The sequence below is a fragment of the Strix uralensis genome, chromosome 4 (genome assembly GCF_047716275.1).
Source record: "Strix uralensis isolate ZFMK-TIS-50842 chromosome 4, bStrUra1, whole genome shotgun sequence".
Lineage (NCBI taxonomy): Eukaryota > Metazoa > Chordata > Aves > Strigiformes > Strigidae > Strix > Strix uralensis.
The window spans coordinates 91672051-91684614 of NC_133975.1; the positions used below are offsets into that span (position 1 = coordinate 91672051).

Below are 12564 nucleotides of genomic sequence, written 5' to 3' on the forward strand. Positions count from 1 at the left end.
TGGGGTTTTAAAATATTTTTTCTTTTTTTTTCTTCAGCTTGTCTTTCATAGCTTCCTCTTCCCCTAAATCTGTGCATTTTCTTTTCTTTGAGGCACTCCCCTTGGGCTTTGTTACACTCAGCGTTGTTTATGGACAGAGAGGAAGCACACCTTATACATACAGGCTGTGTATGTGTGTATAAACAAAAAAAGTCAAGAATTTGTTGTTAGTATAACTGAATTCCTAACACTCTAATTCAAGAATCATTTTACTCTACCACTAATTATTACAGAAAAAGAATAACAGTGCATTAGAATACTTCTATATAGAAAAAGTCTCAATAACTGTGATAATGCAACTAAAACTGTAGCACATTTCTTTGTTTCTATTTGTTTTTCCTGGTGTTATGCTCACCCTTGTGTTGCTCCTCTGGATCTTAAAGTCAGTTGTTGGAGGGTAGCACTGTAAATCTTCAGCCTTTCTAGCCCTTCACTGGGAGGAATATGATGTGGATGATGTTCATCACTCCAGGGTCCCCCTGGGTCATTTTTGTATATGTTTCCTAACACACTTTCACACCTTTCTCTTTCTTAGTTGGCTGCAACTCCATGATCCTTCTGAATTCACTATGTATGGTGTCTCTTATGCATGTTATATATTATTTCTTTGTTTTCTTTGTTACCCCTAAAACCTGTTTTGTTCAGCTCCAGGTCTGTATTTCTTTAATGGACCATGGGTGAGTTTTTCACAGCTGTGGCATCTCTGCTGCCAAGCATGTGCCTCATTTCTTATCATCCCATGTCTGCACTCCTCTGCACTGCATCCCTCATCTCCACTTCTCAAGGCCTCTGCTATCGTACCGTGCCTTCATTTCCCTCTACTACATCATTATGTTAGTTGTAAATATTTCAGTCTACATAAAATAACTGCTTGTTACTGTTATTTATATAAAACTATGGTTGTATTACACAAAGATAAACAGAAGTAAAACAAATTAGCCATAGACACCTGGTCAGTTAGAGAAATTGCTGTCGCAGCTCAACCAAGTGAAACAGTTACAGACAGGTCAAGAAAAGTTCAGAGTGAGCAAGCCCAGGAAGCCTGAGGCCTTTCAGACTCAGTATGAAGCTTATGGCCTGTTGCTGAGAATGGCAAATCTGGGGCTGTCAGCCAGATGCTGATCGAAGAGGGACTGGCTCTTCAGAGCAAGCGGAGGGGTGGAGCACAACTGGGGAGCAAGAGATCCCCAAAGCAGGTGTCTTGGCTGGTCTGTCAGGATGGAGAGTTGTTCTCTTCTACTTGTTGATGTGCCTGTGACAGCTGTAACTTTGGGAGGAGACCTCAGTGTATGGAGACAAGTCCTTTCTCAAGAATTAACACAGTGTGCTGTGATTCTGTAGCAACCATCCTGGAAAAAGTTGCATTCCCTGCCTTGTGCGTAGCTCTTTAGGTTTTCAGCCATGTTCTGGCTGTTTGTTTCATCCCTCTTGGTCGCACCTGGGACCAGCCACATTCTGTTCAAGGCTCCATTTTCTACTGCTTCTCACTCTCTCCTGTCTGACTGATCAGCACATTTTCTTGTCATGAACTGTCTCAGTGATCCTTTTATTCCTCCAGCCTTCCTATCATCAGTTGCCCATTGCTCTAGCCCCTGGGGCTACTGCTCATTTGCAGTGTTCAGTGGGTGTTTGCCAAGAGTGCTGAAATAAAACGCAGCTCTGCAACTCCTACTCCCGGCCCAGTTGATTTAATGTTTCATGTAGGTGTATTGCTGGCATTGCTTCCCTGCCCCTGGGGAAGTGGGTGGTTATGGAGGGAGGGAGGTATGTGTGTGTGTGTGTTACAGTCATCCATGAGCCGTATGTATGTATGCATGTGTGCATATATATATACCTACACACACACATATATATATGTGTGTGCACACATGCCTTTGTCATCAATGCCTTCTGTCCTTTGAAGCTTGTCAGACATGCAAGCTGCCAGACAACTCACTGCGTGTATGCACAACTGCTGCTTTGCATGGTTTTGCTGTTCTACCTACCTTTGCTGCAGGCTGGAGGAGAGATGGGATATTCTACAAGGCAGGGGAGATGGCCTGTCCCCAGTTCTGCTGGGGCAGGGTTTTATCCCTGGTTTCTCATCCATGAGTTTTTTTTCCTTTCCTGGCTTTGGACTGTCAAAGGGAACCAGGATGTTTTGAAGGTGAAGTTCCTGCTGAATCACTGGTGACTAGGCAGCCGTGAGCCATAACAATTAATTGGAATCATTTTCATCTTCCTTGCAACTGTAATGATTCCCAGTTGGTAAGCTGGTTTAAATTCCATGGTTTTCTTCTGAGCCCATTTCTCCCCTCTGCTTTCCCCACACGTTCTTCTTGCCCAAGTCTTTCACAATCTCTGTCTGGCTTAGCTCTTTGCCTCCCAGAAAAGGTGGCTCCTTATTGTGCAGCTCTGCGAAAAGCCATCGCTCTCCTGAGGGCACTACCGCTGCGTCTCTGGCTCCAGCGTGGCTGCTGTGGAGTTGTGTACAACTTTCCCGGAGGGAGACAGGACCTGGGCTGTCTTTTGTCCCTGCATCCATTCCGTGCGAAGCATGGAGTCTGAGTTTGTTTTCCTGAATTATCACTCTGCCTTATGTTTGCCCAGTGTCAGAAAGGTTGCTGGTTTTAAGACTCCTCCTCCCTCTTCTGCTCTGCCCCTTTAAAAAGAGACCTTGAAATAGCCTAGTGTTGGAGGTTTCCGTGCTAAGATGGAGTTTTCCATGTGTGGTAGTTTCAGGGGGGTGAGTATACGTTGCAATAAGATCAGCTGGACATGCTAGAAATGACTGCAGCCAGTCCTGCAGAGTTTCTCCTCTGTGTTCCTGGTAAAGCTGAAGCTTCAGTGGTGCCTATGTGTGTGCAAGAAGAGAGGCCTGGACTGGTTGGTGTACAGTCACAATCTGTGCTCCTTATTGGATCTTCTAATCCATTTATGCATCGGGTTTTTGAAAGTCTTTTTAAAGTGTTTTGGGTGTCTCTTCAGATCTGTGCATCTGTTCTTTGCCATCTGCAGCCTGAGGTGGGGATACATGGCTGGTTGGTTTAAAGGTATAGTCTGGCAGGTGTAACGGGGCTGTTGAGAGCTGCCGGGGGAAGCTGTCGGCCATGCACGGCAGGAGTTTTTGTTGGCCCTGTGTGAAGGGCAGGAGCTGCATAGGAGCTTCTTGGGCCCTGTCCCCTCATCCGCAGCAGAGCCTCTACGTGTCGGCAGGCACAAACCACGCTGGCAGAGAAGATCATGAGGATGGCAGCATCCTCACCAGGTGGTGGGAAGAGCAGTTGCCTGTTTTTCTGGATGTCATCAGATCACATAGGCGCTGGTGGGTTTGTTGGGTGTGTGGGGATGGGCATTTTGAGCCTCCCATATTTGGGGATGTAGTATTTGTGCTCTTGCATGGCTTGCTCTTCTGTCTCAGTCTGCTGAAGGTTGAATGGGAAGGGAGTTGTCACTGTTGTTACCCTGCCTCAGCTGAGGAGAGTAATTGGAGCACTATCCTGTGGTTATGCAAAGCAAATGACACTGGGCAGAGACAGAGAGAGGCTATTTTGCTCCTTCATCTCGTGTTCCCTCATCCTGGACACCTCTGTGCTATCAGTCAATGCAATGGACAATATGAATTCAACAGGCTGAAATGGTGGGGGGAGCAGAGGGTGCTGTTGTCCCTTTGGGGATTATCCCTACAAATCCTTCTTGTCAGTTCTGCTCTGCCGTCTTACAGGATCAATTTACTGTGCTGCTCTCCCTCTTCTTGTGTGTGGGTGCCCACTGGCTTAAAATATCTCTGAATGTCAGATTTCTGGAAGCTGGGAGAATAGTCTGGACAAGTATCTCTAAAATCTGCCCTGTTCTTCCCTAGGCCTGGGCTTCTGGAGGCAAGATATTGGCCTGGTGTGGCCAGTCTTCTTGCTCTTTCTTTTTCACAGTGGGTTCCTTGTTCAGTATTCACAGGTTTTCGTTAGCCTGTGCTGGTTTCTGAAGTTTGAATTTAGCTGCATCTCTCAGATTCCCACCGTTCCAGTCTTCTTGGTCATGGTGTGGTGCGGGGAGCTCCAAGGGCTTTTCCGCTCAGGCAGCGACACCCAAGTCTTAACCTCTCAACAGATACATCTTTCTTCTCAGCATGCATTTAATTAATATAGCTTGCATGAAAATACCTATTCAGTTATACAGTCAGCATGCACATCCTCCCTCATCACTGTTAACCCACTCCCAGTACTGGCTGTGAATTAAAGAAGCCTTTTGGCAGGAAGAGTTGCCACAGAGAAAATTAACACCAGCTTTTGTAGACACTGCTTCACTCTGATCAAGCTTCCCTTGGCAACCAGTGCAGTGTAAAAAAGATTTTGTTCTTATCAATGTCTTTTTTCTTTTTCATGCATTTAGTGCGTAGGAAGCTATTGTGCTCTCATTTGAATAGCTTTGGGTGGGGGTAAGAGAGCAGAGTATGAGCCAGAAATTGAGAAATGGACCAATTTTCAAGGGATGGGACTGTTTGCTCTTTTCATTTATTCTTGCAGCAGCATGAAAGAATATATTGTGGGAAAAAAAGAAAGCCAACGTTTGTTTTGATGTCTTAATGGAGTTTTCTTTCCTCCATACAGCATCCTCTTTATAGCATAGGCTGCACGCATTTTGGAGAGGAGGACTTGACCCGAGGAGGACTTGACCCATGAACTCTGCCTCCAGTCATGTGTCCCACAAGATAGGGCAACATTGAGTTGATGGATAACTTGGAAAGGAATGCTATCACGGGTTTTTAATTTTCCCAAGCCCCTTGGAGGGGAGTGTGGCCTGCAGGGCAAGGAAAGAGGAAAACTGACTTCTACAGAAATCTCTTTTTTATTAGCATACTGAAGAAGGGTGAGGAAGGAGGCAGCTGGGGGAAGGCAGCTGAGACTAGATGTATGTGTGGGGAAACAAGAGGACACTAAGAGAGTAAAATGCCCAGGAACTAGGATTTTGAGAAGAGCAGGAGTGGAGCCAGTAGGAGAAAAGGCAGAAGTAAAGGTGGGGGGAGCTGCCTGATGATCCACTGCTGCTGACTTAGTGAGTCAGATACTTTGTGTAAATGTGATACTGACGTCTGATTTCTCTCCATTCCTCCTCCTATATTTAGCTTAGGGAAATTGCTTCTTTTTTATATTTTGTTTTTTTTCCTTTTGCTGCAGCCAATGGAAACTGCTTGTGACACTCCCTTATCCCCCCACTCCTCCCTCCCTTTGAAACAACACCAGCTTTTCATCTGCATATATGGTGCACAGTTGTGCATGTGTAAGATAGGGCTGTGCCTTCATGGAGGTTTGGAAAGCTCTGCAAGGAACCTTTCACTACTTTCTTGTTGGCTGACCCAAACAGGCTCCCTGGTGGAGAGAGATCAGGTTGTCTGCAAAAACCTTTGACATCACTGTGAGAGCTGATTCTGTCCTTCCCTTGTGTCTGACGTTCTCTGAATGTCCCACAAGTAAGAGAACTGGGAGAGATTCCACAGCCAAGTTGTTTTTAAAACCTGCTTGCATCAGGAAGGTGTACTTAAAGGTTGTGGAGTGGCATCATAGACCTAGAAATAATACCTTTAAATATGTATGTCATTGCCAACAGCCTCTGCAGGAACCAGCATGCAAACAAACAGGACACTTGATCTCAGTTGGCTGGTAGATGGTTTGTACAGCAGTAAGCCATACAGCAGTGAATAGTTTCTATAAATGTCTTGGAAATCAGAATATACTTGTGGATTAAAAAGGTGCTGTGGTCATCAAGCCCTGCCTGCAACTGCAGAGGAGGTAGGGTTTGTACTGAAACAAGGGTGCTATCAGTGTTGACCTTCTAAACGGCTAGTGTGAGTCAGGGTCAGGTTTTCTCTCTGCAGGTCCCATGTGAGGTGCTTGTGGAGCTAGTTTTAGTTTGCATGTTGGCACTAGCATTTAAAAAGGTCTCTTCAGACAAAGGTGTCTTGAGAACTTGAATTTGTTTTGAAATCTTCAGTTTGGGAAAGGGGTGGAGCAGGTGGAAGAGGTGATGTGACCATTATAGAAGTGCAGGTTTGAAGTACTTTGCTTGTTCTACATCCACAATTGGAAGCTAGGAAGAAAAAGATCAGTGCTCTCTTCCCTTGTGTCATTTCCATCCCTCTGGCTGTAAAATACTGAATGTGGTCTTATAAAAGGAGCAGACAGAGGTGGAGGATGGATAAATGGGTGTAGGCTCTTGTATGCAATTAATTTTCCATGGTAATTATTTTTATTATTCTAACTGCTGTAAGATTAAAGCAAGCATGAATGGAAAGGAGTAGATACTTTGAGTCTCCTGAGGGCTTGGTAGCCTTGCTGGACTTGGAGACAGCATGGAGTAGGTGGGTCAGCAATCTGACCATTCAGTGTCTCCATTCCCTTTATTTTGTTAGACCAATTTCATTTGCTGAAATGGAGCTCACCCAGAGTACTGATGGGCTCTGAGCTACCTTGTTTGGGGAGTGGCTGCAGGTTCTGCTGGAGAATGACTTGCTGGCTGCGTGGGGTGGAGGAGCTGCTCTGGGGCCACACTGAGCTGAGCTGTGAGTGTCTGAGCAGGCAATTGAGGCTGCCCTGAGCACTCAGAAGAGATTAAAGTGCTAGAAATGGTTAATTTCTGCTTGTTGAGGAGATGTTCTCTCTAGGATGGAGTGGACTAGAAACCCTTCCAAGCATTTTGAGAGGGAGCCAGTTGACAAAGTTGGGTGCTCCTGCCTCCCAGCACAGTATCTGTGTCCCTCTGTAAGACTGGCAGTTTGTGGCCTGCCATCTTGCTGAATAAGGTGTCTTTGGGTTGGGTGGAGTCTTCATTGCCCATGTGCATGTCAGACAGGAGAGTAATGGTGGAAAATCTGCATGAGACAGCATAGCAGTGGGGTAGCTTTTATTGGATAGCAGCTAGTTTAAGAAAGCAAGTTTAGAAGACTAGTTTATCCTGGCTAAATTACTTTACTGGCATAGAAGGTCATAACCAATTAGCAAGTTATGTTAGTTACTAGCTTACAACTCAACCTAATGACATACAATCTTGTTTCACTGAGTCTGTGAGTTAAAATTACCTTTTCATGGCATAAATCAATGCTTGCTGACCAGTATGGAGTTACTGTGATTTATTTTCTGCCCCCTCCAGATAGAGTTTATTAATTACGGGTCAAACTCAGTGAATAGAGCATAGTGTTGTCTTAAGACAAAGTGAAAATATATGTGTTTGTGCCAGCTGCTCTGGCACTAGAAGCCATGTGGCTCTTGGAATGGTTTGCTGATTTGCCTTGGTGTGTGAGCTGGGTGGCTCTTACCTTCACTGTGGGCTCCGGACTTGGCCAAGGGCTGGGAAAGGGGGAGGAAGCCTGCTGGCAGACAGCCCGCTGCGGAGTACAACTGAGCTAAAATTCATGATTGTAAGTGACCAAAGGCGCTGTTGTGTAAGTTAATAATGGCAAAGCCCCGGACCTTCATGGTTCACTATACTATTCTAGGAAGTGGTTTGTTTGCTTGCCTGGTTTGAAGACTGTGGTTTGTATTTAGCATCTTTCCTGTGTTTTTTAGAGTGTGTTAACTTCTCTGAAGTCCTGTTTTTCTGCAGTTCCTCACAATAAAACAAAAACTTAAATCTAAGAGCTGTATAGGAAAGTCTTTGCCAGGATTTCGCGTCTTTCCTTTTTTCTTTCTGTTTTTTTGAAGCTTATTTTGAGCACAATTCATCCCTGTCATAACTCAGCAGGATTTTGGTCCATTAACCCTATCCAACTCCACATAATGGGGTTTTGCCTTGCTTTTCTGATTAGCCGGAGGCTTGGGATTAGATAGATTTTCACATCTGCTAACTTCCTATTTCATATCTCGTGATTTGCGAGGCTTAACCTCCCCTGACTTGTTAATGGATCACAAACCACCTGCTTCTTTACACTAATCCCTCAGAAATATATAGCATAGCTTTGACTTGAAACTCTCCGGATTGGTTCCCCAGGGTAAAAAGTGCAGAAGATCAATCCTGGTCTGAACAAACTGCTTATTTCCCTGCTCCTCCACAAAATTACCTCTCCAACCACGGCTGTCTCCCTTATCTATCAAGAAAGTTTGGCACCTTTATTGCCTTGGCATTCAGGGTGGGCCATGGGTGGAGAAGAGTAGGTGGAATGGCATGGGTAGAGAGGAGTAGAGCAGTCTAAAGGGTTGGGGGGTGTGTCATATCTTGTGAAAGGTTGATGCTTTGGAGGTTAAAGCTTTTGTACCCTCTCACGGTGTCCACTTTGAGCTAGCGATGTTCATGGAGTGTGACAGCTTCAGCCAAGGACTCTGAGCTCAAGGTCTTGGTGTGTCAGTCCTCCTTCCTGCTCTCTTTTCCATTTCAAAATTTACACTGCTTCTGGCAGAGTAGCCTGGTCAGACCGAGGGAAAGGTCAGCTGCCTGGGCTAGGTGAGGAGATGCCAGAGACATCTCTGTCAACCCTGAGCCATGCCTGCAGCACTGCTAGCTCTGCCTGCTGCAGGGGACACAGAGGGGGGCCTGGAAGGACATGACTCTTGTTCTGGGCAGCACAGTGCCAAGGTGTGCTTAGTTCTGTGCATGAGTGTGCACCACCTGTTTGAAACGTTAGTGAGGTCTGTAGGTTTGGTGCTGCAATAGTTTCTGCGATGCCTCAGCTTTTGCCTTTCTGCTTGGCTGCTTCAGGCCAAATCCTCTACTTCTTTGTCCTGCGTGTTTCTCCCCCTGGCTGGCACCTGTAGCCTGGCACGTGTTGCAAGCAAGCCCCAGCGCGATGGTGACATGAGTGCAGTCCCCAGCGTGGAAGGCTGTTGGTAGTGGAGCAGGGGCATCCTGCAGTGCTCCCCTGGCACCGCAGCAGAGAAGGAGCTGGGACTTGCTAACCTCTGACAGTGGGTACTAGCAGAGGGACAGGCGAAAACCACAATTCCTATTTTAGAGGTGAAGTGTGAGATAGGGCATAAGGTCATCAGAGCAATTGGTGTTCTACCTCCTTTTATTCACTTAACAGCTGTGCTTTTGGGAGGGGGCAGTAAGGGTCATGGGTTTTCTGTTACTGGTCGCTACTGCTCTCTGCTACGAGACAAATGCTGTTACATGAGGATTTAAAAATTCTATGTAGGGTATTTGTGGAGAGTGGGGAAGGCTCCAGTACCCAGGACTGCCCCAGGCTGGTTGTGGTGGGCTTGAGGCACCAAGGCAGTGTGCTATGGGCAAGATTAGTGGGGAAGTGGAACCTCTTCTCCTTCCCTCCCCTCCCAGTCAGTGACTGTTTTACTCCCAATGGAGGTGATTATATTGCTTATCAGGAGTTTACTACTGCTTGCTTTTGCATTTCACCTCACTTGAGAGAGTTCTGCAAGGCCCCTGAGCAAGTTGTTTATTCACATACGTCCCTTGGGTCAGTCGTTTTTGGCATCATATGTCCAACTTATCAACTGGCCAGCCACTCCTTGTGCTATGCTCAACAGTTTCTGTCCTGTCTAGTGTTATGGTCAGGCACAGAAATTCAGCTCCTCTACCTTCCCTTCTTCCCCCTCCAAGAGCTTTTCTGAAAGATGCCCTCTTTCCTTCTTCTTGACCTCCTTACTCTGTTCTAAACGTGCTGGTTTGGTGCCCAGTACATAGGGTCACTTTTATGGCAGGGAGCATAATTCGTGAGGGCCATTGCATAAACTTTAATGGTTAACCTTTCTGTCCAGCTTGAGCAATCAGAGACCCACGGCTCCCAGATGCTAGAAAGGTAATTATTTATGGTACTAGCACATGGTACTCCTCAACATGGGAGAGACTTGTGATTCCCCTCTGAGCTGCTCTTTTTCTTTGTGATTTCTGGTTAATCCCAGCTCAGTCTGTAAAATTAGGGGATGAAACAGCTTTTTGGGGCTGCTTTTGCTGCTGCTCTGCCCGCACGGATAGCTCTTTGGTTTTCTTTATACTCATGGTCATGTCAACTCTTTGTTCTTCTGTTTCCTCCATCTAGGTGTGTTGTTGTGCTGTTCAACCCTAGAAAAAACAAGCAACACCATATTCTAAATAGTTCCAGGTGAGTGAAGCTTTAAGATGGACTTGCGATTTGTGGGAGGTGAATTCAAGGTTTTTCTGGCTTGAGTGAAGTGCGGGAGCTGCTGTTGCTCCAGGCTAAATCCTCTCAGCTAGAGCTGCCTTGGGGAGAGCCTGCCTGCCGGTTTGACTCCAGCTCCTTCTGATGTGAGGTGTTACTGCTGAGGCGGTACCACCTCATAAACATTGTGGTCCCATGAGGAACTGCTAATAGGCATGACATGGAGGAGATCTTACTAGAACTCCATGGTATCCGACTTTTTTTTTCTCCCCCTAAAACTATGACCTCATTATTGAAGCCAGGACTGGGACATGGTCCTGCATCTGGATTTAAAGGCACAAGGATGAATCTTGACTTTTGGAGCTTTTCCAGTGCTGTAGGCATGCTGCTTTGAGACTTGGGCAGCAGGGAGTTCCCATGGCAAGTGTTAGATCTCTGGTAAAGCAAAACCATTGTGTCAGGCTATTATGCGTGATTTTAGCCCCTTTCCAGTTTGTCCCAACCTACTCCCCAGTCATGACGTATTGAAATGAAATCACATGTTGGAAATGTTTCTCAGTGTCATTTTCTCTGTTTTAGGAAAACAATTACAGCACTTGCTTTCTCTCCAGATGGAAAATATTTGGTTACAGGAGAGGTAAGTCTGAGAGGAGAGAGGGCACACCTTATCCATTGTCTTTCGAAGCAGGGCAGGGGGTGTTAGAAGAAACAAGCCAGTGAGCTGCATTGACACAGACAAATCTATTTCAGTGTTGCATCTGTGGGCAGACCTACCAGGGTTATGAGTGGCTCTGGGTGCTCCTGCTGGCTGTTTTTCAGTGTGTGGTCTCATCAGCTTGGGGAATGGATCTTCTGGGGTGGCATCTGTGGGCTGAAGGTAGAGTGAAAATAAGTGGAAGGACACACAGCATGGCTCTACTCTAGCATCAGTGAAGAGTACTTGGATGGTCCTTAATCGTAGTCTGAGTTTAGCATTGTCCCTTTAGGATTTCAGGAAGTAACTGAAGCCAGTAACAGTGTTGTGGAAAAAGTGAAAAGTGCACATTGAATGGAGCTTTAGGAATAGTGACAGAAGATGCTGGTGCCTGTGGTTTGGCATTGTAAGTTTGGCTGGGGGTGACAATTGCTTCCTCTTTCCAAACATGCCCAAGGGGGAGAATAAGGATGAGTGCACTGTGTGTCTGTTCTGCATTAGAAGTTCAAGACATGGGCTGTGTCATGAGGCTGGAATTGCTGGATGTTAGAAATCCACAGAAATGCTGACTGTCCCCCGTATGGTTGGGTGCAGTTTGCTCTTGTCTGTGATTAATGTTAATTTACAACTAGTCTCTGTGCCTCTGTAAGACGTGGGCAGGGAGCATGTGTGAAACAAGTCCCCTCCTGAGCCTCAGCCACAGAGAAGTATGTCGCAGCCCTGTGTCAGAGCTGTCAAGGCGGAGGCTGTTCGCTCCAGAGGTCCCTGCTGCAGCCACCATGATGGCAGCTGTCATGTTGCTGGGTGGCTCCCAAGCTGGGCCTGGATCCTGCATAGATCAGGCCAAGGATAGAAACAGCGGTGGTTTGGGATGGAGGCTGCCTTGACACAGAAAAAGTAAGAACAAATTTTCAATCAGAGCATCAGGTGGTTGATGTTATTAGCTTTTTAGTGAAAGCATGAGGCTTTATAGCTGTAATTTATTTTAATGCCTCCTTACACTCTAGAAGTCTTAATGTAATAAAATTTCTTTATATTAAAATTATATATATTTTTTTCTCCCTGTTCAGTTCTGATGATTCTGGGGCCTTCCTTTTCCTTTTTTTTTTTTTTTTTTTTTTAAATCTCTGGTGCTCTATTCTTTTCATGTGGGGTAGGAAAATTGGTGAAAAATTAAATGAGTATTTTTTTTACTAACAACTCAAACTTTTCAGTTTGAAACTTCATTGGGCTAAATGGCAAGTTCAGATCCTTTTTTTTTGCCTTGTTGCAAAACATGTCTCCTCTTGCCCTGTTGTAAAACCATTTCTCTTTTCGGTATCCTCCCACGTGTCTGAAATTTGAGTTATTACTTAGTGTAGCAGTGTCCCCTGCCGGTGTCAGCAGTCTCGACTTAGTTCAACCTCTGTCCCATAGGGGAGTGCTTTCTGAGTCCACTTTGTCAAGCTCACTTTTAGCAGCCTCATGCTAATTCTGCCTAGTAACACCTTTGTTTTCTGCATGGCTGGCTTTTCAGGAAGAAGAACATGGAGGTTAGTCCTTGGCTGCCATACATATTAAATTTCTTATATATATATTTCAAATCCAGAAGATTTTTTTCTTTCTTTGTAATTTTTTTTTTTCTCCTCCCCATGGAGGCATAGATTCCTCATCCTTGGAGGCATAGATTCCTCATCCATGGGGATCACACAGAGCTCACTTTTGGTGAGCATTTTTTAAATGATGAATTATGCATTCAATTTGTTAAGGTCTTGGGGTGTATGCTAAGATGCTGGGAAATATATATATG

At 45.5% G+C, this 12564-nt stretch overlaps 1 protein-coding gene across 4 annotated transcripts in view; it reads left to right on the forward strand.

Annotated features, from left to right (window-relative positions):
- Positions 1-12564, forward strand: part of MAPKBP1 (mitogen-activated protein kinase binding protein 1) — a 103957-nt gene that overhangs the window by 44024 nt on the left and 47369 nt on the right. For all 4 annotated transcript variants that reach the window (XM_074867842.1, XM_074867844.1, XM_074867845.1 and 1 more), the window contains exons 4-5: positions 10001-10063; positions 10661-10718. In XM_074867842.1, coding sequence (XP_074723943.1) covers positions 10001-10063; positions 10661-10718 — 121 coding nt within the window. The remainder of the gene's footprint in view (positions 1-10000; positions 10064-10660; positions 10719-12564) is intronic.